At 41.3% G+C, this 24,804-nt stretch overlaps 1 protein-coding gene and 1 long non-coding RNA gene across 4 annotated transcripts in view; one reads left to right on the top strand and one right to left on the bottom strand.

Annotated features, from left to right (window-relative positions):
* LOC128251209 (neuroglian-like) overlaps positions 1-24,804 on the bottom strand; it is a 49,236-nt gene that overhangs the window by 18,671 nt on the left and 5,761 nt on the right. For 2 of the 3 annotated variants that reach the window (XM_089345435.1, XM_089345436.1), the window contains exons 4-6: positions 20,175-20,539; positions 18,738-18,866; positions 16,074-16,561 (exon numbers count right to left, since the gene is read on the bottom strand). In XM_089345435.1, coding sequence (XP_089201561.1) covers positions 16,410-16,561; positions 18,738-18,866; positions 20,175-20,539 — 646 coding nt within the window. In that variant the 3' untranslated portion in view covers positions 16,074-16,409. Of the gene's footprint in view, positions 1-16,073; positions 16,562-18,737; positions 18,867-20,174; positions 20,540-24,804 lie in introns of those variants that run through there. The other variant, XM_089345437.1, reaches the window with a different exon arrangement.
* Positions 8,397-24,804, top strand: part of LOC149130349 (uncharacterized) — a 42,859-nt gene continuing 26,451 nt past the window's right edge. The window contains exon 1 of the long non-coding RNA XR_016238976.1: positions 8,397-8,691. This is a non-coding gene — a long non-coding RNA (uncharacterized LOC149130349). The remainder of the gene's footprint in view (positions 8,692-24,804) is intronic.

Below are 24,804 nucleotides of genomic sequence, written 5' to 3'. Positions count from 1 at the left end.
CTCAATGATTGCCATGGGTGGATTGGTATTTGATCTGGTCTCTGATTTATCCAAATCTATTCATTTAATGCTTGCATGCTTGCATGCTTTAAGTTTGGGAATGAAAACAATGTGCTTTTTCACACACACACACACACACATATGTATATATATACTCACACACGCACACACACATACATATGAATTTATATGTATATGTATGCATGTATATATATATATATATATATATATATATATATATATATATATATATATATATATATATGTATATGTATATATATATATATGATAGGATTGCTTCAATATTTCAGGGGTAGTCTGAAGTATCTAGGCAACCAGGGGATAGTTAAATCCGAAGGCACTCCTGGAGATTACTTGTGTGGGTACCGTCTTTGTTAGAGGGTATATATATATGTGTGTGTGTGTATATATATATGTATATATATATATATATATATATATATATATATATATATATATATATATATATGTATGTATGTGTGTGTGTGTATATATATGTGTGTGTGTATATATATATACACACACACACATCTCACTCACCACTCCTGTATGTATGATATATGTATTTGTATACACACACACATATATGTGTATGTGTAGGGGAAGGAGGGGAGATGCATTCACTGCCAAATAAGGAAATTAAGCTCTCACCACTACCACTGAGGGAACTTCTACTTGGTAATTCAATCTGCTAAAAATAGCAGCTAAATTTCTCTCAAATCTCACCTTCCTGTCTTCAAACAAAAAATGAAAAAAATTAAGCAAAGCACATTAGATTGTACTTGTATCTACAAAGAAAATAATCAGACAGGATGGTCAGTTTTGGATACGTCTGTCTTCTGAGTCAGTACTGACTGGCTGGGGCAGGTGGTGGGAGGAGGGACTAAACAACTGCCACCACCACCACCACCACCAATTCCAAGAATATTTTTATCTGACACCCTGCTGTCTGCACAATACAAACAACAACAGGCAACACTGAGTTTTGTTACAATTAACCTTCCCCTCCTCTCACTGAGATGAGGGGAACAAACGACCATCACCAAAACACACACCTCCCCCCCCCTCAACCCCCTTCAAAAAAATTTATTTTAAAAATAAAGAACGGTTCCAACTCCTGTAGTGAAGGAAGTAATAATAATAATAAACTTTGTTTTTGCCAAAACTATATAAAGAGCCTGCCATTGGGTAGGATTGAACCTCAAAATCTTCTGGATTGCTAACAGTCAGCATCTTTAAACTTCTGCCAACGGATGTGATAAATCGAATTGAAATTTAAAAAAAATTTTATTGATTAAAATAATAAAAAAACAAAATCATTTTCTTTTGTCTTTTATTTTGTTGTTTATTTTTTTCTTCTCTGCATCTTTAACTTGTCGCTGTATCATCATCATCATCATCATCATCATTTAACATCCCTCTTTCATACATGCATGGGTAAGATGGATGACAGGAGCTGGCCAGATAGGAAACTACCCTAGGCTACTGCGTCTGTTTTGGCAGGTTTTTACGGCTGGATGCCCTTCCAAATGCCAACAACTTTACAGTGTGGACTGGATGCTTTTTGCATAGCTGCAGCACTGGCAAGGAATTTTGAGAGGGGCAGGGACATTTGAGGAGGGGAACTCATGTCAGAGGATGAAAGGTTAGAGTGTGACAGGGGGAGACAGAAACAGGTGTCTGGCTATAACAGGGGCCTAACATTCAAAGATAATGCTTCATCACCTCATCCCATGTCTTCCTGAGTCGACCTCTTCTGCAGGTTCCCTCCACAATTTTGAATATGTAATTATGTAAATAATGATAATAATAATTGTAAGCTTGCAATGTATATTGGCGAAAGAAAAGTTGGTGTAATTGGTTAGCACACTTATGAATATAAAATGTGTGGGCTTGATTCTCAAGCATACCAATACCCACTTTTTTTCCATCAAGGGCTTAGATGCCCCAATATTAGACCATTTTCTATAGCCAATGTTCAGTGATTGCTTATAAGCTTAAAGTTTATAATCATTATTATTTATAGAATTTAATGCAGAATATATAATTATATACATCGTCTTATATATGTATTGTATAAAATATATATTTGGAGTATATATTATATATAAAATAAATATGTGTGTGTGCACACAAACATGCAGTGAACCTAGACTAAGCTAACATAAGATAAGTAATTACATTGCCAAGAAAGTGAGACAAATGGTAAGAAGGGTAAAGCATAATAAGAGAGGAGCTTGAATGGTCCCGTCTAATATATCCTTAATAGATGTCTTACCATATGTGTAACAGCAAGGGACTGAAGGGCTTTGGCTATGCTCTGCTTGGTGACTAGGAATGCTTTTCAACAAGGATACAGCAGGGGCAAGTCTGATATCAAAAGGATCATGCTGGTTGATGATACAAAAACATTTACATTTCATGTCATGCTGTGAATATCTCCTGGAGTGGAGCCCCAGGGTGGGTCAGAAATGGTGGTGGTGGTGGTGGTGACAGAGATGGAGGTGTGTTGAGAAGGAAAAGGGGTAGGTTTATGTGATAGAAGAGGTGCAGGGGAGGAAATGCAAACATTAAGTGGGTAGACAGAGGATTAGAATGATGGATGGTGGGGTGAAGATTTTAGATAGTAAGTGGGGGGGGGCAGCATTAAGAAATGGATGGGTAAATGATAGATGTAGTGGGGGGTGGAGTTAATGCAGTGCAGAGATTACAGTGGGGTGGATGGGTTGGATGGTGAGGGTGGCTGCTTGAAAATGATAAAAAAAGAGGGAGGATGGTGGGGGGAATAGATGAAGTGTGGAAGGGATGAGAAGTAATCAGGTGGTGGTGGTTTTGGTGAGACTAGTGATAATGGTGATGGTGGTGGTGGTGGTGGTTGTGGTGGTGGTGGTGGTGGTGGTAGTATTTGTGGTGATGATGGCAAGAGCAGAGAGGTGGGTAGGTGGGGCAATGAGCATATTGGAGGTGGGGTACAAAGCTGAATGCACCAGATATTATGAAACATCAACACATTTGGGGGATAGAGATTGGCAGCTTGGTTGGTGTGAGATCTGCTGACAATTGGAGCTCACAGCATGATGTTATATGTGTGTGTGTGTGTGTGTATATCATCATCATCATCGTTTAACGTCCGCTTTCCATGCTAGTATGGGTTGGACGATTTGACTGAGGACTGGTGAAACCGGATGGCAACACCAGGCTCCAATCTAATTTGGCAGAGTTTCTACAGCTGGATGCCCTTCCTAACGCCAACCACTCAGAGAGTGTAGTGGGTGCTTTTACGTGTCACCTGCACGAAAATGGCCACGCTCGAAATGGTGTCTTTTATGTGCCACCCGCACAAGCCAGTCCAGGGGCACTGGCAACGATCTCACTCGAAGATCCTACGGGAGCCAGTCAGGTGGTACTGGCAACGGCCACGCTCAAAATGGTGCATCTCATGTGCCACCCACACAAGAGCCAGTCCAGGGGCACTGGCAACGATCTTACTTGGCTTGCCGGGTCTTCTCACGCACAGCACATTTCCAAAGGTCTCGGTCAGTAGTCATCGCCTCGGTGAGGCCCAACGTACGAAGGTCTTGCCTCACCACCTCAGCCCAGGTCTTCCTGGGCCTACCTCTTCCACGGGTTCCCTCAACTGTTAGGGTGTGGCACTTTTTCACGCAGCTATCCTCATCCATTCTCACCACATGTCCATACCAGCGCAATCGTCTCTCTTGCACACCACAACTGATGCTTCTAATGTTCAGCTTTTCTCTCAAGATTATATATATATATATATATATAATTTGAGTGGAGGCAATACGATCGGAAAACTAGAGGGACATGACCCATTATCCAGCAGAATATTCAATATATATGCACACTTACTTCAACATTAATAAAGCGGCATAAATCTCAACATAATAGAAGTATTAATAACATACAAGCATATAGACATATACATATTTTTATAAGCCCACAAATATCTAAAAATATTTAAAAACATTTATAAATACATAGGCATTTTAAAAAATATATAAATAAAATAAATACAAAATGTACACATAAGATATAAAAACGTCGATATTATATAAAACATAGTGAATTATAATTCACACGATATACAATAGAGGAATAAAAATTTAGAGGTCAAAATACAAGCACATAGAATATTTAAAAATACTGGCAGAAACCTATCAAAGTACCAAAGTACTGTGTGTGTGTGTGTGTGTGTGTGTGTGTGTGTGTGGATGCGTGTGTGTGTATACTTTGATAGGTTTCGGCCAGTATTGGACCAGGTTATGTCTGACTTAATTACCACCACCTGGTAAAGTCATTCATATCAGGAATCGGACAACATGCGCCATTCGAGGAGAGGACGGAGACCACAGAGGACAACAGTATTCAAAGTATTCAAGCCAAAAGTGAAGAAGAGAAGGATAATGGTGTGGATATCTTTCGACTGAAAAGTTCTGACAATCCAGGAACACATTCTAAGGGCCATGTCAACTTTGCTGTTTATATGAGCGGCCCAGCTTATGTTGTCCACAATTACTCCCAAGTCTTTGATGTTGTTGGATGCCATGAAAGTTTCACCTGAAGGAAGAGAGTATGGGAGTTTCAAGGTATGCTCTTTTCCGAAGAGGATTAACTCAAATTTGTTCTTGTTCTTTTCCGCCTATTGAATGACATCCAGTAGATCTCACTCAAGGCATGTCCGGGCACCCACTTCATTGATGACCTTCTGGATCTTGGAATCATCTGCACGGGTTCTTATGTTGCTGTGCTTGATGATATCAGTAATGTCATTGACGTAGAAGATGAAAAGAAGTGGGCCCAACACAGTGCCTTGAGGAACACCACTACTGACTTTGGCTAGGCTTGATTTCACTCCTTAGACTACAAAGTGTTGGGTTCTGCCTATCAGGAAACACTTGATCCATTGTAGTAATTTTCCAGAGACACCAATGCTGGATAGTTTTTTTCAAGGGGGATCTTATGATCCACCCTGTCAAAGGCCTTACTGAAATCAAGGCAAATGACATCAGTTTCTCCCAAAGCTCTCAAAATGTCATCAAAGTGATGCAGGAGCTGTGTTAGGCAGTTCCTACCATTACGGAACCCATGTCTGTTGCTTTCAAGAAAGTGGGTTGTCTGTAAGCTCACCACCCTCTCAAAATCCTTGATGATATGAGAGGTGAGTGAAATCAGATGATAGTTCACTGCAAGGGACTTGTTTCCCTTTTTGAAAACAGGGACAATAGACTGGGACAGAAAGTTCTCAGGAATATAGCCAGCATCCAGTGAGTTCCTCCACAAATTAGCCAAAAGAGATGCAAGTTGGTGTCGACACACCTTCAGGACACAAGCAGGGAACCTATCAGGGCCTACTGCTGAATTGTGTTTAATTTCGTTTATTGCCAAACGATATGTCCGATATGTTGCGTTGAGTCCAGATTGGCCATATCAGGATTGCCAAAAACAGAACAGTATTGTTTCTGCAATATCTCACTCGTGGTTTTGGCCTTATCTTGGAGATTGCCATTTTCATCAATTAGAGGGACAACAGTGGAGATAGTGACCTTGTGTTTTTTCATAAAAGAGAACACTTTAGGGTTAAGTTTGATTTTCTCAACGGCCCATTTCTCCTCAGCTATTCTTTGGTTAATGATGATGGTCTTCGTGTATTGTTGGAGGTTATATTTTTTTGATTCGAGCAGGGTGATAGCCGCTGTTGGCAGTATTTTAGTTTGTTAAGTTTTTTTGTTTGTTCTTTTTATTTTTCTGATAATAGTTTTTCTGTTTTGGGGAATTCTGCACCTAGTTTTCTTCGCTTGTCTGTGTGAGGTGTGTTTTGCACATATATTTATAACAGTGTCTACAAAGACCTGTCAAGACATTTTGATGCTGCAGCTGGTGTGTGGATGTATGAAAGACCAGTCAACATGTGATAGCTCGTTCATGATTGTGTCCAATCTACCATCATAATTGTGTTATTAGAATGGCACCGTTAAATAAAGCACTTAATGCTGATGAGGTGTTTGAGGTGGCCTATACAGCCCGACTAATATCAGGTCATTGGTTCCAGCATGGCCACAGCTGAATGACTGAAACAAGTAAAAGAATGAGTAGTATGTATGTGTAGTGACATGTTTAACACACATATCCGAAAATAGCTGTCCACATTCAGTGAGTTTTGTGATAGTTGAAGATACTACAGTATGTTACCAGGGGACTAGTAGGTAGGTAAAAGGGCCATTTGTGTCAGCTTGTTTAGTTTTGAGGGCCCGGAGAGGAAGTGGTACACTCCAGGGATACCTACACTCTAGCTACGCCACTGCGGGAAACCCAACTTGGGTATTCACGCCATAGCACTTGTACAACGGTGTCTGCAGCCCTCTGCAACCGATTCACAGTAGCCATTGGAGAATGTCATATTTCCATCTGCCGAAAAGGGATCATGCAGAAAAATGGCAGTTCCACCCTTCTTTTGTGTCAACTCGGCTTCCAAGTGGGAGTTGTCAAAGTGGGTCTTGGTAAGAATGAAGAAAGAGGTGTGGATGGTTACCAACCCAATCCTCAATGAATTGGATCTTCCATTGTAGTGCATTGAGTAGAAATGTGGAGGCTAGCGTACTGGCAGGTTTTGCCTGTTGCATGGGGTTTTTTTCTGATTGTGTGTTAATGACAGCAATGTCGGGAGTTGGTGCACTGAGGTAATAGCATAGGATGGTATTGGGTGAGGGCTAAAAGTTTTTTTTTTTTTGTATCTCTTTTCTCTGGTTCAACATGGCTAAAAAAGAATTTTCTTGCTTAGGGAGCAGTTTTTTATTGGAGGTGTGGTTGCATTGTTGGATAGTGTTGTCTTTTCCACTTTTGTTGTGGTTTTTGTTTCTGTTTTCGTGTCTTCGTAAAAAGACCGGACCATTATTACTGCAACAGGGAGTGCTTTTACTGTGGTTTGTGCATTGGCTTGGAGCCCCATTCCTGTTAGTGCATCGGGTCCCTAGAAGATGAGTGAAGGGTCAGTCATGCAACAGACATAGTTTCCCACGCTGGGAATACCGGCAGATTCAGGGATTCCGTGTTATGCATGTTTTAACATTCAGTTTATTATTTGGTAGTGTTAATGTTGATATTATTGTGGGATGTGTGCTTTGGCTGGTAGTGTTTGTCTGGATTGTGCGTCTAGTGCCAGGAGGATGTGTAAAGATGCAGTCACTACTCTTAAGACCAGCTGCTGACTGACAGGGTTTAAAACACAAATGACAGATATTATTCAAGTTTCTCCTGTATCTTTGCCCGTTGGAATCTGATTCTGAAGAAATATTTTTGAGAACTAGCGTATGTATTTTAAGTATGGATATTGTCTTACAAATTCTTTGACTTATGACACAAGTCGTACATCATTATCTATCTGGGCAATACGATTTTCATGTGACTTCATATGGTTCACGTATCCTGTTTTTGACAAAGAACACAGTCGCATATAATACATATCCAATGTTCACTGTTGATTACAGTTCCAATTGTTCCGTTACGACAGGCCCTTTTAAGATCAGAGTGCTGAATATTTTCTTCTCCTTCATTGCAACCAGTCCTAACAGCACCTCCCCCACTTGTTCCGATCTAGCGCATCATTTTTCCCAATCACTTAGGTTTCCCAAGTGATCATCCATCTGAGTACTAACTTTGGTGGTCGGATGACGACTGTTGTTTACGCATCAAATACTAACAGTATAACCCGACCTTGTCCGGGTGTGATTTATTACGCCATCTACGATAAGTCTTGCTAGGTGAAAATCAACTAAAAAAGAAAGCCTTACAATGAAAAAACCCTTATGATGTTGTTGTCACAGGTCATGTATGTGTGGTTGTGTGTGTTTTTACGTATCAATGTTATGAAAAATAGGTAAAGAATACTGAGAAGAAAGTTTAATCTATGAGTTTGTATGTATCACTTTCTCTCTCTCCCTCTCCCTCTTTTACTTTTACTCTCTATATTTTTATGTTGAGCGCGTGTGTAAGAATGGCGTTCCAGGTAGCAGGGATGAAATATAAAAGTTGCTAGAAACAACAGCCAAATCTCCCTTAAATCACACAAAGTAAACGGAATTTAAAAAATCTAATTACTGCACTGGAAAGCTCAGATCGAGAAAATTCCATTGATGTAAATATTTTTACGAAAAAGTGGAAAATGTGGATTTCTATAAACTTTTTAAAAGGCTTCACACAGACACACAACTTCAGCTTTACGCATCAAATATTACACAGACACAGACACATACACACACTAATGACTAAAACAAGTAAAAGAACGGAAAGCAATGCGGCCCAGCAATTCGTCTAATGCGCTGAAGTCAAAATAACGGTTAAAATATATGGATTTAATTCTGAGGGAGATAACTCAGTGTATAATTAGGGGAGATAATTAAGTTAACTTTATTAGAGTTACTTCACCTAGATTTTATTTATTTATTCATTCATTTATACTTCTGCCTACACTTCTATTTTATCTTTCTTACTCTCAGCAGAAGAGGTGCGGCCAGCAATGAACTCATTTGCATACAGCCAATCAGAGTTCACTTTGACCTTGTTGTCAAGTTAACAAACAGACTCTACCAAGACGCAGAATGGTGTTGTAAGTCGACTGATCGCCAAGTTATGCCTGATTTTAGAAGGAGACAAGTAAGTAGATAGATTTGCATCTATATCTATTACATTATGTGACACAATTTTTGTCTTTCGGAAACAAATGCTATTTCCTATTTTATTTGGTCTAGAAAGTATGAATAATGGCTATTATTTACTTGAAACTTTGTTTTTGTGGCCAGGATAAATATATTTTTAAAAATTTAACTAATACCATTGGGAAAAGCGACAAATGTGAACATTCCCATTCATTCAAAGTAGGATCAAAACAACATGTAATTCAAAAGTGGCATTTATCTATTCTAGGATTGCAGAAAAGATACCATAAAATATTTAGAAGCGAGTGGTTTTTTTCGATTTACGCTTATACTGTAAATTATTTTCCACGAATAAGCAACCAAATATAGTCTCCCATCATATTTTCCTTGGTAACGGCGTTCAAAGTCCATTATATCTCGGTGGAATCGCTCGCCTTGCTCCTCCAAATACGCTCCCATGTTCTTAAATTTATCACGATGAGGGTCAAAGATATGGACGTTGAGGGATATCCTGCAACCCATTTTGCGTAGTTTTTCACAAGCATCTCAACAAGCTCTACATAGTTTACAGCTTTGTAATTTCCCGGGAACGCTCAAATCACTGTAACAAAGCTGTTCCACGCTGATTCCTCCGTTTCAGTGAGCTTCTTGGGGAATTCCTTGCGATCTAAGATCTTCTTTATTTGTGGTCCGACGAAGACACCGGCTTTCACTTTTGCATCGGACAGCTTTGGGAAAAGTCTTCAAGATATCTGAGGGCTGCAAACTCGTGATCTAGAGACGAAAAAAACTGTTTCATAAGACCCAGTTTTATGTGCAGTGGCGGAAACAATACTTTCCGGGGGTCCAACAGTGGATCCCATTTGATGTTTTTTTCCCCACACTGAACTCGGCCCGCTGTGGCCAGTCCCACCTCTGGCAGTATTCTGCGGTCACCCTGCAAAGATAACATGGGAACTTAGTAAAGCTGTTATATGGACTGTCATCTGGTTCGTCTGAGTTCATTGTTGTTGTCTTGTGGGACTGTCGTAGTAAAATGTCATTGATATATATATGGCGGACATGACTTTTGTTTATTCATAACGAACATTGGGTGAGTGCGTTCTTTGTATGTAATTGAACAATAAATGTAATAATTAAATTGTATAACTCGTTATGTTATCTCTGCGAGTCAGTCCGAGGGAAACATAACAGAGTTTATTGGCGTCGCCGATAGGACCGATAGGATACATGCTTACTTTACCGTAAAATTATTCATCGTAATAACAATGGCTGAAAAACAGACAGTAGAACTTATTAAATTGTTTAGGGAACAAATGGACAAGCAAATGCAACAACATCAGAGAGATATGGACGCTCTGTTAAAACTGTTTGGTGCTCGACAAGTTGAAGGCGATTCTATTGGCTATTTTTCAGCTGCTTCAACAACAGTGTCGATTCCACCATTTACTGCATTTGATTCAGCGACAGAACTATGGCATGATTACTGGTCAAGATTCCGTACGTTTGTGGCTGCTAATGCTGTACCTGAAAAACGCATGGCACAAGTGTTCCTGACCAATCAGACTGCTACTGTTTACAAACAACTTGCTAATCTGGCTACCCAACAAAATCCGCCTAAAGATATCAACAACTTGATAATGGACGAAATCGTTGACTTCATGAAGGAACAGTTCGACCCTAAACTTTTCATTGTGAGAGAGCGTTTCAAGTTTTGGAGTGATATGCAGCGGAAGCCAGGCGAAACTCTCCAGGAGCTGGCAGCACGTATACGCCAGGATGCAGCTACCTGTGATTTTCCAGCGATCACCAACCCACAGGATGAAGCTCTGAGACAGAGATTCATATGTTCGGTTAACAATGAAGCGGTTCTGAAGGCGCTTTTTAAGATAAAAGACTCAGAACTAGATTTTGCCCGTGCTGTCCAGGTTGCCATTGAGACTGAAGACGCAGCAAAGGTTGCAAAAGAAACTGTATACGGTTCCAAAACCAAGCAGGTGTACAAGGTCCAGCAGAACAGGAATAAGAGTCCTCAAAAGAAACATCAGCAGTCTTATTCCACAAACCAGGAGAAATGCTACCGATGTGGAAAGGCCCACAAAGCAACAGACTGTCCTTTCAGGGAAACCAAATGTCATTTTTGTGATAAAAAGGGTTATTTGCAAGCGGTGTGTAGGAAAAAACAACATCAGCAACGCAATGGCCATTCACAAACTCCCGTGAAAAGAATCACAAAAGCTGAGCTAGTCAAGGCGATCCTAGGTGAAGTTTCCCGAGACACTCACAGTTTAATTGTGCCAGTAACAATCCAGAACAGACTGTTCACAATGGAATTGGACACTGCTACTACAGGCAATTTTGTTTCCTTGTCAGTCTGGAAACAACTTGGAAGACCAAAGCTGCAAGATGTCAAGCATCGCTATGAATCTGCCAGCAAGCACAACCTGCCTGTTCTAGGAACTTTCATGGGCCAAACCAAGGATCCAACAACTGGTAAGCAGGATCTTATACCTTACATAGTCACCAAGATCTCTGATCTTAATTTGCTGGGTCGGAATGCTATCCAGACTCTGGGAATTTCCGTAGACACTGCTCTAGGTTTGAAAAGCATAGACAGCCAAGCTAAGAGGGAAGGTGCAGAAGGGATGTATCCAAAGACCTCAAGCGAGCCCTATGTTTCCCTGCAGCAAGATTGTAACAACATGTGTGATGAATTTCCAGATCTTTTCAAGCAAGAATTGGGATGTCTCAAGAACTTTGAACTGGAAGTGAAGTTCAAATCGGACGCAACACCAGTCTTTCACAAGGCACGTCCGGTCCCATTTGCTCTTCGTGATGACCTGGCCAAAGGTTACGAAGAAGGCATCGCCAAGGGAATCTGGAAGCCTGTTCAATTCAATGAATACGGAACGCCAGTGGTACCGATTCGTAAAGCACACGCTTCAAGCAACCTGAAGCCCAAACTACGGATTTGTGGTGACTACTCTGTGGGAATTAATGACCAACTTGCTGATCACCGTCATCCAATGCCACTCCCTGCTGAACTGATGCAGAAACTCGGAGGTGGATTCGGATATACAAAGATAGACCTTGCTGATGCCTATAATCAGATCAAGCTGGCTCCAGAAAGTCAACGCAGACTCGCACTCAGCACTCACCGTGGAGTACTCCTGCAACAACGACTCCCTTTCGGAATTAAGTCAGCACCTGGTTACTTTCAGGAGATCATGGAAAACCTGACCCATGATCTACCTGGAGTGGCCGTCTTCCAGGATGACATGCTCGTCAGTGGGAAAGATGCAAACAGTCACTTAAACAACCTAAAGTGTCTGCTCACACGTCTAAGCGACAATGGACTCAGATGTCGCCGTGAAAAGTGCCAGTTTGCACTACCCAGTGTAGAATACCTTGGACACATTTTGTCGGCTGAAGGGATCACTAAGGGATCCAAAGTCGAAGCAGTCTTAAAGATGCCATCTCCAACGAACGAATCAAGCTTGAAATCTTTCCTAGGTTCAGTTCAGTTTTATGGAAAGTTTATCCCAAACCTAGCCAGTATAGCAGAGCCACTCTATTGCCTTACGAAAAAGTCAACTATTTGGAAGTGGGGAGATGAGGAACAGTCAGTTTTTGATCACTTGAAAAATGTACTTTCATCAAGTCAAGTTCTGATACACTTCGATCCAAACAAAACTTTGGGACTGGCTTGCGACGCATCAAACGTTGGTATTGGAGCAGTCCTGTTTCACCGCTATCCTGATGGAAGCGAGCGCCCAATATCCAATATGTCCAAGACTCTCACTTCTGCACAGCGTAACTACAGTCAAATTCAAAAGGAAGCCCTAGCTATCATATTTGGCTTGCAGAAGTTTTACCAATATTTGTACGGTCGTAAATTCGTACTCGTGACTGACCACAAGCCACTGACATCACTATTCAGTCCGAGGAAAGGGACGCCACTTCTCGCTGCTAACAGACTAGCACGATGGGCCTTGTGGCTGAACCAGTTTGACTACACCATTGAATATCGGAAATCAGCAGATCATGGCAATGCTGATGCCCTCAGTCGCTTGCCATTCGGTGATGACAACGACTTTGACAGAAAGGAAAATGGTGAAGACATAGACATGGTGTGTGCCATCAAAGCTCTTAGTATTCAAGTCCAACCTGTGGATGCTAACGTCCTCCGTCAAGAGTCAGGGAAAGATCCAGTGATATCTACAGTGATGCGCTACGTCCGTGAAGGCTGGCCACCAAAGAACATGGAGATCAATGACGAAGTCAACAAGTTCCGTAAGTTATCAAACTCACTTAGTATCTGTCATAGATGCCTTATACATGGATCTAGAGTTGTGATTCCACATAGCTTGCAGCCAAAGATCCTCAATCTTCTGCATCTTGGACATTTTGGCATGGAACGCATGAAACAACTAGCAAGAACTGCTGTTTATTGGCCTGGTATCGATGCTGCTATAGAGATAGCCAGTCGACGATGTGATTCATGTAACGAACATCAAAGGCAGCCATCTAAGCCTCCAGTTCACCCATGGATGTTACCAGAAAAGCTTACATCTGGACCATGCAATAAATTTTATGGGTAGAGATTGGCTGGTGATCACAGATGCTTATTCCAAGTACCCATGCATTCATCCTACTTCCTCCACGTCCTCCAAAGCCACTTTGAATCTGCTTGAGGAAGACTTTGCGCACTTCGGATTTCCTCACACACTGGTCACCGATAATGCACCAACTTTTACGTCTGAGGAGTTCCAGAGCTGGTGCAAAGAACGCGGGATCACACACCTGACAGGGGCACCTTACCACCCAGCTACCAACGGAGCAGCGGAACGTTTGGTGCAGACCTTCAAACAAGCTCTGAGGAAGTCTTCTCTTCCGCCAACACGAGCACTTCAAGAATTCTTGATGCAGTACCGGAGAACACCAACATCCTGTGGATTCTTTCCAAGTGAACTTTTGAATAACCGGCAGATACGAACAAGGATTGATTCTCTGCTGCCATCGCCAACACACATTGCTCAAGGCAAACAGTCTAAGGAAGCACATAAGTCTCAGGTGACTCCAAGCTCGGCTGATGTCGCTAAAGTTACCAGGCAGTACAAGGCCGGAGATCCTGTGTATGCACTCTACTATGGACCTCGCCGAGACAAAGATCCCCGATGGGTACCAGCAATCATTAAGAAGTCATTGGGTACTCGCTGCTTTAACGTGAAGGTCATACCTCATGGCCCGATGTGGAGACGACACTGGGAACAGCTGCGACCGCGGTACACAACTGAGGAAGACAATGAACCTGGTGATGCAGAAAACACTGTATTTGAATTTGCAACAGATCACCCGATGGAGATCTCGGAAACTGTGCCACTAACACAAAGACAAACCAGACCCAAGACCATGTTACCCGTTCCAGAGTATGGACCAGACAACCCAAGACGGTCCAAGAGAACCCGTAAAACCCAAGAGAGACTTTGCTGTTGATACTTCTTGTGTAGCATCAATTTCAGTGGGGAGGTGTTATATGGACTGTTAGATATGTAATTCGTCTGACGTTCCGTGTGTCATGTGGTTCGTCTGAGTTCATTGTTTCATTGTTGTTGTCTTGTGGGACTGTCGTAGTAAAATGTCATTGATATATATATGGCGGACATGACTTTTGTTTATTCATAACGAACATTGGGTGAGTGCGTTCTTTGTATGTAATTGAACAATAAATGTAATAATTAAATTGTATAACTCGTTGTGTTATCTCTACGAGTCACCCGAGGGAAACATAACGGGTAGAACCCCTAAAGCGCTAGGAATGTGGCTTGTGGAGGTAGAACCCCTAAAATGTTGGACTAGTTGATTACATGGACTCCAGTGGTTAACTGGCACCTATTTTATCGACCCCCGAAAGAACGAGAGGCAAAATCGACCTCTGTGGAAATTGAACTCGAAACATAAAGACAAACGAACGGCTGCCAAACATTTCGCCAGTTCTCTTTACTTTCGTTTGACTGCGGCCATGCTGGAGCACCGCCTTTATAGTCGAGCAAATCGACCCCAGGACTTATTCTTTAGAAGCCTAATACTTATTTTATCGGTCTCTTTTGCCGAAACCACTAAGTTACGGGAACGTAAACACACCAGCATCGGTTGTCAAGCGATGGTGGGGGGACAAACACAGAGACACAAACATATATATATATACATATATTTTGAGGGAGGGGACTAGTCGATTATGTTGACCTCGTAGCGTTTTAATTCATCGCCCCTTATAGGTTGAAAGGAACAGTCGACATCGGCCTAATTTGAACTCAGAACGTAAAGACGGACTGAACACCGTTAAGCATTTCGCCCGGCGTGCTAACGATTCTGCCTTCAAAAATAATAATAAAGTCCGTAATCCTTTCAATTATACGCACGAGCGGGGGGTGGTTAATTATATTAACCCCTCAATGTTCGTCTTTTAATTAATAATCGGTCCCAAAGGGATCTTAGAAGCTAAAATGCATTTGTCCGCCGAGATTAAAGATTCTGATCGGCGAGAAACAAAGGGAAGTAACTCGTCATGGTGAAAATAGAGACGTTACAGATAGGTGGCGCTCGTGTTTGTTGTTGGTTTGTCATAGTAATGGCGGCGAAGATGGCGGTAGGAACTCGTTAAAATTACTCTTTTACTTGTTTCAGTCATTTGACTGTGGCCTTGCTAAAGCACCGCCTTTTTCAGTCGGTCAAATCGACCCCAGGACTTATTCTTTGTAAGCCTGGTACTTATTCTATCGGTCTCTTTTGCCGAAACCGCTAATTTACGTTGACGTAAATACACCAGCATCGGTTGTCAAGCGATGTTGGGAGGTGGGGACAAACACAGACACACAAACATATATATATATATATATATATATATATATATATATATACATATTTTTTGAGGAAGGGGACTAGTCGATTACGTTGACCCCGTAGCGTTTTAATTCATCGCCCCTTATAGGTTGAAAGGAACAGTCGACATCGGCGGAATTTGAACTCAGAACGTAAAGACGGACTGAATACAGTTAAGCACTTTGCCCGGCTTGCTAACGATTCTGCCTTTAAAAATAATAATAAAGTTCGCAATCCTTTCAATTATACGCACGAGCGGGGGTGGTTAATGGTACTACTCAAGCAGAGCGGACCCGAACGCGCTAGCTAGTCGTGAGTGGTCGATCCTACGAAAAGTGCGCGCGGGCACGCGTGCAAATGAATACATGTGTGCGCATGCAAATTAGTAAATAATTTCTTTTAAACAAAGTAAATAATTTTTTTTAAATTACTTTTTTCTTTTCTAAACAACGTAGATAGGTAGAAGGAATAAAAATAACACACTATCTGTTTTTGTTAACTTCATAACATTTTTTTTCTTTTAATTAAATTTTGTGAACAAAATAATTTTTATTTTCTAAACAACGTAAATGAATTTTAAAAAAGGTGCACATTGGGATTAGACACTGAGGGAAACTTGATATGCTAGAAATAACAGCTAAACGCAAAAAGAAAAAAAAACTGTAACCTTTACTTTTCTGAAATCACTGTGGATATATTTCGGCTATGTGCTTGATAAATGTCTGAAAGTTCTCCCACGAATTCCCACACTTCATATCGTAATAATCACAGTACATTAGCTCATCAATATGTGACCATTTCATGTTACCACATGATCCACTTTTATATTTCAGTCTACGTTTTATCCGTGACCAGAATGGGCCACATATCCGTGAAAATCGTAGTTCCTGGCTCCACATTTTCAATGATTGCAGCTTCTCCCTTCAGAAAGACCGTCTCATAAGGGGTAGCACTGAGGATATGAATCTGGTAGTCTTTAGTCTCCTCTGAAAGTAGACAAAAGATATATGGAAATATTTCATTTAGACATTGTGATACTAATAACCTGTTGTTACAACTCAATATACTAGGAACGATGGGTAAATTGTCTCCATTTTATATTTTTGATTTCCTGAAAATTGCATTGTTTGTTTTTGATTTTGTTGACTACACAGTATAGTAGGGTCAGTTGGGCACTGTCTGTGAGAAAAAGTGCACCATGATGCAATTCACACAACTAGAAATTTGGCATGCTGTACTGCTAAGCATTCATATCAGAAGCTCCAATAGGAACATTTCAGAGTGTTTGTGTGTCAATTTGAGAACAGTGCAGCGGATTCAGAAAGGGTTGGATGAGTCTAATGGTGATTAAGAAGGTACGGCAGCTTGGAAAACTCATTCTGATAAGAAAAGAACTTATGAATTTGTAGTTAAGATCCAGGCCATGATTGACAACAATCCCACCAAGTCAAACAGATCCCACCAAGTCAAACAGACATGGGAATGTCTGAGTTTCTTATCAGACAGGTAGTGCATGAAGGCATTCAGTATTTCTTATACAGGATGAGAAAGGGCCAATTTTTATCCCAAGCCATCAAGAACAAGAGGAAAGACCATGATATGACCCTCCAACTGAATATGCTTTGGTTTTTCTCAGATGAGAAAAATTTCTGCCAGGAATGCCATGTCCCAAAATGTGTACAGAGAGTGATAAAAATCGAACAGTCATTCATCATTATTGTGTTTGGAGTGATCACTAGTGATGGTAACGTTATGCCTTCATTCATCTTCCCGCATGGCCTCAGACTCAACACAGAGGTCTACATCAAATGCCTGGAGGAGGTACTACAGCCCTGGGTTAAGAGGGTGGCTGCTGGAAGATCCTATGTCTAGCAACAGGACTCTTCACCATGCCACACAAGCAGGAGAACTCAGTCATGGCTGTCAGACAATTTCTGCGTCCACATCACCCCTAACATATGGCCACCTAACTCTCCAGACAGCAGCTCCCTTGAGTAGTATATGTGGGGAGCAGTTGAGCGAGAGACCAACAAAACTCCTTGTAACACCAAAGAAGAACTGAAGGCAAAGATTATGGCAGCATTTACCAACGTAAACAAGGAGACTGTTCAGAAGAGTTACAGAAGATTCCAAAGTCGTCTGGAGGCCATGGTTGAAGCCAAAGCGATTTTACTGAATAAATCTACTCTTCAGTATTTCAAGATATTTCTATGTAATTTTGGTAAAATGGGGTGTCAGTGTTATTTTCATTTTTGCTTAAATTAGATGACACTTTATTCACCACACCATATATATATATATATATATCTTTTATCTTATACTTGTTTCAGTCATTAGACTGTAGCCATGCTGGGTCATCACCTTGGAAGGTTTTACTAAAACAAATCAATCCAAGTTATGGGAGCATAAACACTCCAACACCGGTTCTCAAGTGGTAGTGGAGGACAAACACAGACAGAAAGACATACACACACAGATATATACATATACAAATATATATGCAATGGGCTTCTTTCAGTGTTCATCTACCAAATTCACTCACAAGACTTTATTTGGCCCGAAGCCATAGTAGAAGATACTTGCCCAAGGTGCCATGCAGTGGGACTGAACTTGGAACCATGTGGTTGGGAAGCAAACTTCTTACTACACAGCCACATCTGCACCTCATTAGCCTCATAAAAGTGGTCCTTCTGTTCATTTGGTAGGCCCGCTTGTGGGGTGTAGGTAGATATAATTGTAGTTATACTATTCTGCAAGACTAGCTTGAGCATGCCTTTTCATTTCATTAGTTAGCATAGGGCATGTCATTGTTATTTTCTGAAAAAGTTCAATAAAACTTAGTTGAATAAAATACTGACTAAAAATACACATATCCTCAAATATTGTCTGCACCCTGTATATATATTATGCAGCTGTATTCATGTATATCGGTCTCTCATTTCGCTTACTAAAGTGCACATAGGCATTAGATTCTAAGATAATTTTAGGAACTAATTATGTACAATTCTTGATTATTTTATTATTTCAAAAATTAATTAAAACACATTGAGGACAGTGTATTTCGTTATAAATGTCCTGAAATGTTTAAAACATTAAATCTTGTCTATAAACCACTTTAATACCACTCAATATGTCTTCATTTGGAAATGAAAAAAAACTCACCTGGTGAGGTCCTCAGATAAACGGTTTTACCCACTGTGGTTGCTCGTGCAAACATATTGGAAGCAATGCAAACATAGGCAGTGTTTTTGTTGGAGTCTTCTTCGAGTACATTAGCAAAGACAAGGTTGGCTGAAAAAGAATTAGGAGAATAGGTGTGGAGAGAATTTTGTGTATATTTCTGAGTGTGGAATTATTATTTTACATTAATATTTTAATATTGGTGTCTTCATCTTGGCTGTTTTATCCACAACATCTTCACCACTATGCACTCCGGTCTTGTTCAGGTCCCTGTTATATTTGATAATGTTCCTGGAATATGGAACTATTGATGGATACTTGAGAAACTACTGTATTTCATTATTTCAGGTGTCTGTTGCAGTTGAACGTGGAGGCGCAATGGCCCAGTGGTTAGGGCAGCAGACTTGCGATCATAGGATCGCGGTTTCGATTCCCAATCCAGACGTTGTGAGTGTTTATTGAGCGAAAACACCTAAAGCTCCACGAGGCTCCGGCAGGGGATGGTGGTGAACCCTGCTGTACTCTTCCACCACAACTTTCTCTCACTCTTACTTCCTGTTTCTGTTGTGCCTGTAATTCAAAGGGTAAGCCTTGTCACACTGTGTCACGCTGAATATCCCCGAGAACTATGTTAAGGGTACACGTGTCTGTGGAGTGCTCAGCCACTTGCACGTTAATTTCACGAGCAGGCTGTTCCATTGATCGGATCAACTGGAACCCTCGACGTCGTAAGCGACGGAGTGCCAACACACAACAGTTGCAGTTGAGAATGAATGAAAATATTGCCAGCAACTTGGTTGAGAAGAAACCATCTGCAGGGGTTAGCTGTCCTTAGCAATCACAAATCACTGAACTATTTAAGTCATAGTTGTAACTCTACCAATGCAACTATGTACAACCAACTTACCTGTTAGTCAGTGGGGTGTTTCAATTTAAAAGTTTCAATCTTCTACATTAATATTTTGATTGAAAGCAGTAGCAGGGAATCAATTATATAAGATAATGTAGTTCCAGATTTGCTATGTCTGAATAAAAGTCCAAATGGTCACTAACACTAACTACTATACTATACATTAGATAATGTAGTCCAAGATAAATAGTGTCTTAATAAAAGATGGGAGAGTGATGGCTGGAACATCTTTGATCATGCCTCTTTTGCATCAGGGCTGATCTAGGGCTAAGTAACTGCAACAACAACTATTGCCACTAATAACAACTATTATACTATACATTAGGTAATGTAGTCTTAGGTACACTATGTTTGAATAGATGGGATGGTCACTGCTGGAACATCTTTGACTATGTCTGTCTAAGGATCAGGACTGACCTAGAGCTAAACAACAACACACTGATATCTATACATCAAAGAAGACAAAGCAGTATTTGTAGTGGTGGCGCTGGTAAGAAGGTAATACTAACCTTGGTGGTCCATTAGGATTCGCTCAGTGAAGTCAAAGTCCTTGAATGACCCATCATTGTGTTTCAATACCCATGTCACATTGGCCTCAGGGTAACTGATTGGCTTGTTACAAGAGAAGAGGAGAGATGCCCCTGGTGATACATCATATGAATATGGTGCCTCTTTCATGTATGGCTGCAGGAAGGCAAGACGTAATTCAACGATGCTTGACATGGCCACCCCATAAGAGTTGTTTGCAAAGCATTGATATGTGCCAGCATGTTTCCTTTTGGGTTGCTTGAACACAAGTGTTCCCTCGTGTGGTACGGTGAGGATATGTCTGCCAGCCATGTTGAAGTCTTTTTTGTTCTTTTTCCACGTGTATCTGGTTGTAGGAGAGAGGGAAAAAGATGAAGATGGAAATGGGGATAGAGAGTAGGTGGATGTACTTATAAATGAAGTGATAATGGGTGTAAGTTGAGAGAAGTGGAAGGGAGGATAGGGGTCTGCATGTGTGTATGTGTGTGTGTGTGAGAAAGAGAGGGAGAGACAGTGTGTGAAGAGATAGATTAGAAACAGTATTGTGAGATAAAAGGTAGAAAGAGAGTAGGGAGTAAGAATGAGGATGAGGATGATGTTGTTGTTTTATGTTTTATTGTTTTATTAGTTTCAGCTCATAAATATTTTTCTTTTATCAGCCAGCTAAAACTTAGCTGGCCAAAGCTTTGAAGCCACTGTCAATAATATTCTTATTCATTTGCTTGCTCCATGCTCTTGCTTGATGAAGCTGGGATCATGCAAGGTCCTCTGCATTCAGAACCCATGTAACATGGAGTATAGCTACTCCTACTCAAGCATCATACAATCTACCTTTCACTCTGAAAGAAAGTCCTTTTGCTGCCAACAGAGGTAGTAAGCTCTCTGAACTTTCTCCATCTTATTTGTATTCTATTGGGTTGTCCGGAAAGTTTGTGCCGATTTATAGTAGATTACCTTTCGACTTATTTATTTGAGTCCATAAAATAGGATTTGACTACACCTCCATTTAGAGCACAGTTTAAGCTATCTTTTCGTGGAAGAAGGTTTATGTTCCTATAACCTGTGTTAATTCTGTAACCCTTCAAAATGGAAGATAAGAAAGTTCATTTTCAGCACTTGATGCTTTTCTTTTTCCGTAAAGGGAAAAATGCCTCACAAGCAACCAAAGAAATATGCGCAGTTTACGGTGATGTTTCTTTATCTGAAAGAACTGTACGGAAGTGGTTCGCAAGGTTCCGAGCTGGAGATTGTAGTCTTATTAATAAAGAGCGATCAAGCAGGCTATACACTACAGATGATGACCAAATCAAGTCATTAATTGAGAATAACCCACACTGCACACCCCGAGAATTGGTAGAAAGCCTCAGCCTATCAAAATCCGTTGTTCATGAGCACCTGGTAAAGCTTCGGTACACAAATCGCTACGATGTTTGGGTACCATATGAGTTGAGTGAGAAGAACCTTTTGGATCGCATTTCCATCTGTGATTCGCTTTATAAACGGAATGGAAATGCTCCTTTTTTAAAGCAAATTGTGACAGGTGGTCTTCCCTATTGAATGTTTTACTTTGGTCTAAATGGACCAATGCCCCTCCTTTGCCGGCTAATTTCCCAACCCTATCTAAGGTGTAGCGGAGAAGGTGAAGATTATCCTAGATCAACCTGCCTGGGATTGCATATAATTGCACTATAATTACAGATACTATCCCACTTGCTCGGGTCTTTTTGGACCAGCGTCACAACTCCCTGGCTCACAGATCTGGGTATCCTCCCATTCTGTTGCCAGTTTGCATAGACACCTGCCAGTATGTCCCCGAACAAGTCTGGCATACAACAATAAAAGTCATAGAGCAGACCATCTAGCCCTGGCGACTTTTTCCCGGTGCACTTGGCCAACACCTCTCTTACTTCCGCAGGAGTGATCGGTCCTTCACAGCATTCAGCCTCACGTGCCGAGAGTTGCGGCCCACCAGCTAGGAAGTCCTTTAAGGTCTCCCCACGCTCAAGCGGCCCACCCTCCCTGAACAACCGAGTGAAATGCTGGTGAAAGACTTTCTGCATTTCCTCCTGTCCATAGATCTTGTGTCCCTGTTCGTCTGTTAAAGACTTTATAGAGGACTTTTTACCTCTCTGACTCTCTTCATGGCGTGCCCATCCGGCAACATTAATACCTTCTCGTTTCCCTGCACGTAGCTTAGCTCTGACTCTGCAACCTTCATGCTTGGCGTTGAGGTGATGGTACAAAACCGTTCTTGCTGCCAACACTCTAGATGCAGAGCCAGATTCCATTGTTCATCTAAGTTCACAAAATTGTGGACAGCTAGCACTATTCTTATCTCTTTCCTTAACAAATAACCTATCTAGGTATAATCTGCATGAGCTGTCGTCGTTACTCCACGTCCACTGTGGAACGCTCGGCTCATCCAGTTGGTAACTGTCTACTAGATTATAGCTCTCTAGTAGACCCTTGAGGCAAGGATTCCCTTTCCTATCAGTTGAGCCCACACTATCGACCTGTGCATTGAGGATAGTGTTGAAGTCTCCTACCAAAACTAACGTTTTAGATGTCACTAGAAAGGGTTCCAGGTCCCGGTAAAAACCAGACTACCTACACTCCTGAGGAGCATAGACAGCTATCAACCTGAAGGACTGCTTACTCACATGAGTCACATCCAGAACGACCAGCCTATCTTCTGGCTCCAGAAAGACAGTACTTACCTGTAAGTCCAAGTTCTTCCTGATAAGGACTGCCACGCCTGCACCTCCTCCTCGGCTAGGAGAAATAAATTTCTCGTAGCCACTCAGAAGAGGCGAGAACACTTGAGGTCCACTCATCTTGGACTTGGTTACAATAGCCATATCTATTCTATGTGAAACGAGGTCGTCCAGAAAGCAAGCCTGTTTCCATTTTGACCCCATTCCATGCACATTCAAACAACCTAACTTAATCATCGGAGAAAGAAAAAGAAAAACTTACGGTTGCGAGATGGGGGCATGGCAGTTTCTGTCTGCATGCCTCCTCCATGCTCCCCGTAGCTGCTGGGCTTTTTACCGGTGTTGCCACCAGGCTCTGGGTAGGGGTGGCTGCCGGGCTGATTGTTCGTAACATCTTTGTCTCTCATATGTTCTTGGAGGAGTTTCTCCCTCCATTCTTCTTCTCCCACCTTTGCATAACGAAACTCCATCTCAGTGTCTGTACATTTAAAAAATTTTATACGTGGATGGGCTTTGATTAGCCTGACCACTTTTTCATTTTTTATATTAAACATCACTATTTTGTCTGTTTTTTTTAAAAACTTTTAAGTGTTGGGAGGTGGGGTATTGCAAACTGTTTCCCGACATAAGTCGTGCCAGGGATGCGGAATTGGGGATTTTTAATTTTGTGGTTTGTCTGCATAGTTGCTATTTTTCTCTTTTGATTGGGGAGGGGAGTCAGGGGTATGTGTTTTCTTTCTTTTGTTGGTTACTGTTGTAAACTCCATCTCTTCTGGTTCGTTTTGCTTCATCTCCTCTGCCTTTTGAGTTTCATTGAATTTTTCTTTCTGTTGTTCTTTTTCATTTCCAGTTAATTTCCTTTTTCTTTGGTCTTTTCGTTATGTTTATCGTCGTATTTTTTTCTTCCTCTGTGTTTGGAGGAGGGGCAGAGGAGATGAAGCAAAAAGCAAAACAAACCAGAAGAGATGGTTTAAAAAAAAAACAGACAAAATAGTGATGTTTAATATAAAACATGAAAAAGTGGTCAGGCTAATTAAAGCCCATCCACGTATAAAATTTTTTAAAAGTACAGACACTGAGACAGAGTTTCGTTATGCAAAGGTGGGAGAAGAAGAATGGAGGGAGAAACTCCTCCAAGAACATGTGAGAGACAAATTAATTAAAGATCTTACGAACGATGTAATTGTGGGCACATTAATAATCATCCCGGCAGCCACCCCTACCCACACCAGTAAAAAGCCCAGCAGCTACGGGGAGCATGGAGGAGGCATGCAGACAGAAACTGCCATGCCCCCATCTCGCAACCGTAAGTTTTTCTTTTTCTTTCTCCGATGATTAAGTTAGGTTGTTTGAATGTGCATGGAATGGGGTCAAAATGGAAACAGGCTTGCTTTCTGGACGACCTCGTTTCACATAGAATAGATATGGCTATTGTAACCAAGTCCAAGATGAGTGGACCTCAAGCGTTCTCGCCTCTTCTGAGTGGCAATCCTTATCAGGAAGAACTTGGACTTACAGGTAAGTACTGTCTTTCTGGAGCCAGAAGATAGGCTGGTTGTACTAGATGTGACTCATGTGAGTAAGCAGTCCTTCAGGTTGGTAGCTGTCTATGCTCCTCAGGAGTGTAGGCAGTCTGGTTTTTACCGGGACCTGGAACCCTTTCTAGTGACATCTAAAACGTTAGTTTTGGTAGGAGACTTCAACACTATCCTCAATGCACGGGTCGATAGTGTGGGCTCAACTGATAGGAAAGGGAATCCTTGCCTCAAGGGTCTACTAGAGAGCTATAATCTAGTAGACAGTTACCAACTGGATGAGCTGAGCGTTCCACAGTGGACATGCTTAACGGTATTTCATCTGTTTTTACGTTCTGAGTTCAAATTCTGCAGAGGTTGAC

The sequence above is a fragment of the Octopus bimaculoides genome, chromosome 29, assembly GCF_046866305.1.
Source record: "Octopus bimaculoides isolate indiv1 chromosome 29, ASM4686630v1, whole genome shotgun sequence".
In the NCBI taxonomy this organism is placed as follows: Eukaryota; Metazoa; Mollusca; class Cephalopoda; order Octopoda; family Octopodidae; genus Octopus; species Octopus bimaculoides.
Note: the sequence above shows the minus strand (reverse complement) of the source record. Positions and strands in the feature narration are given on the sequence as shown.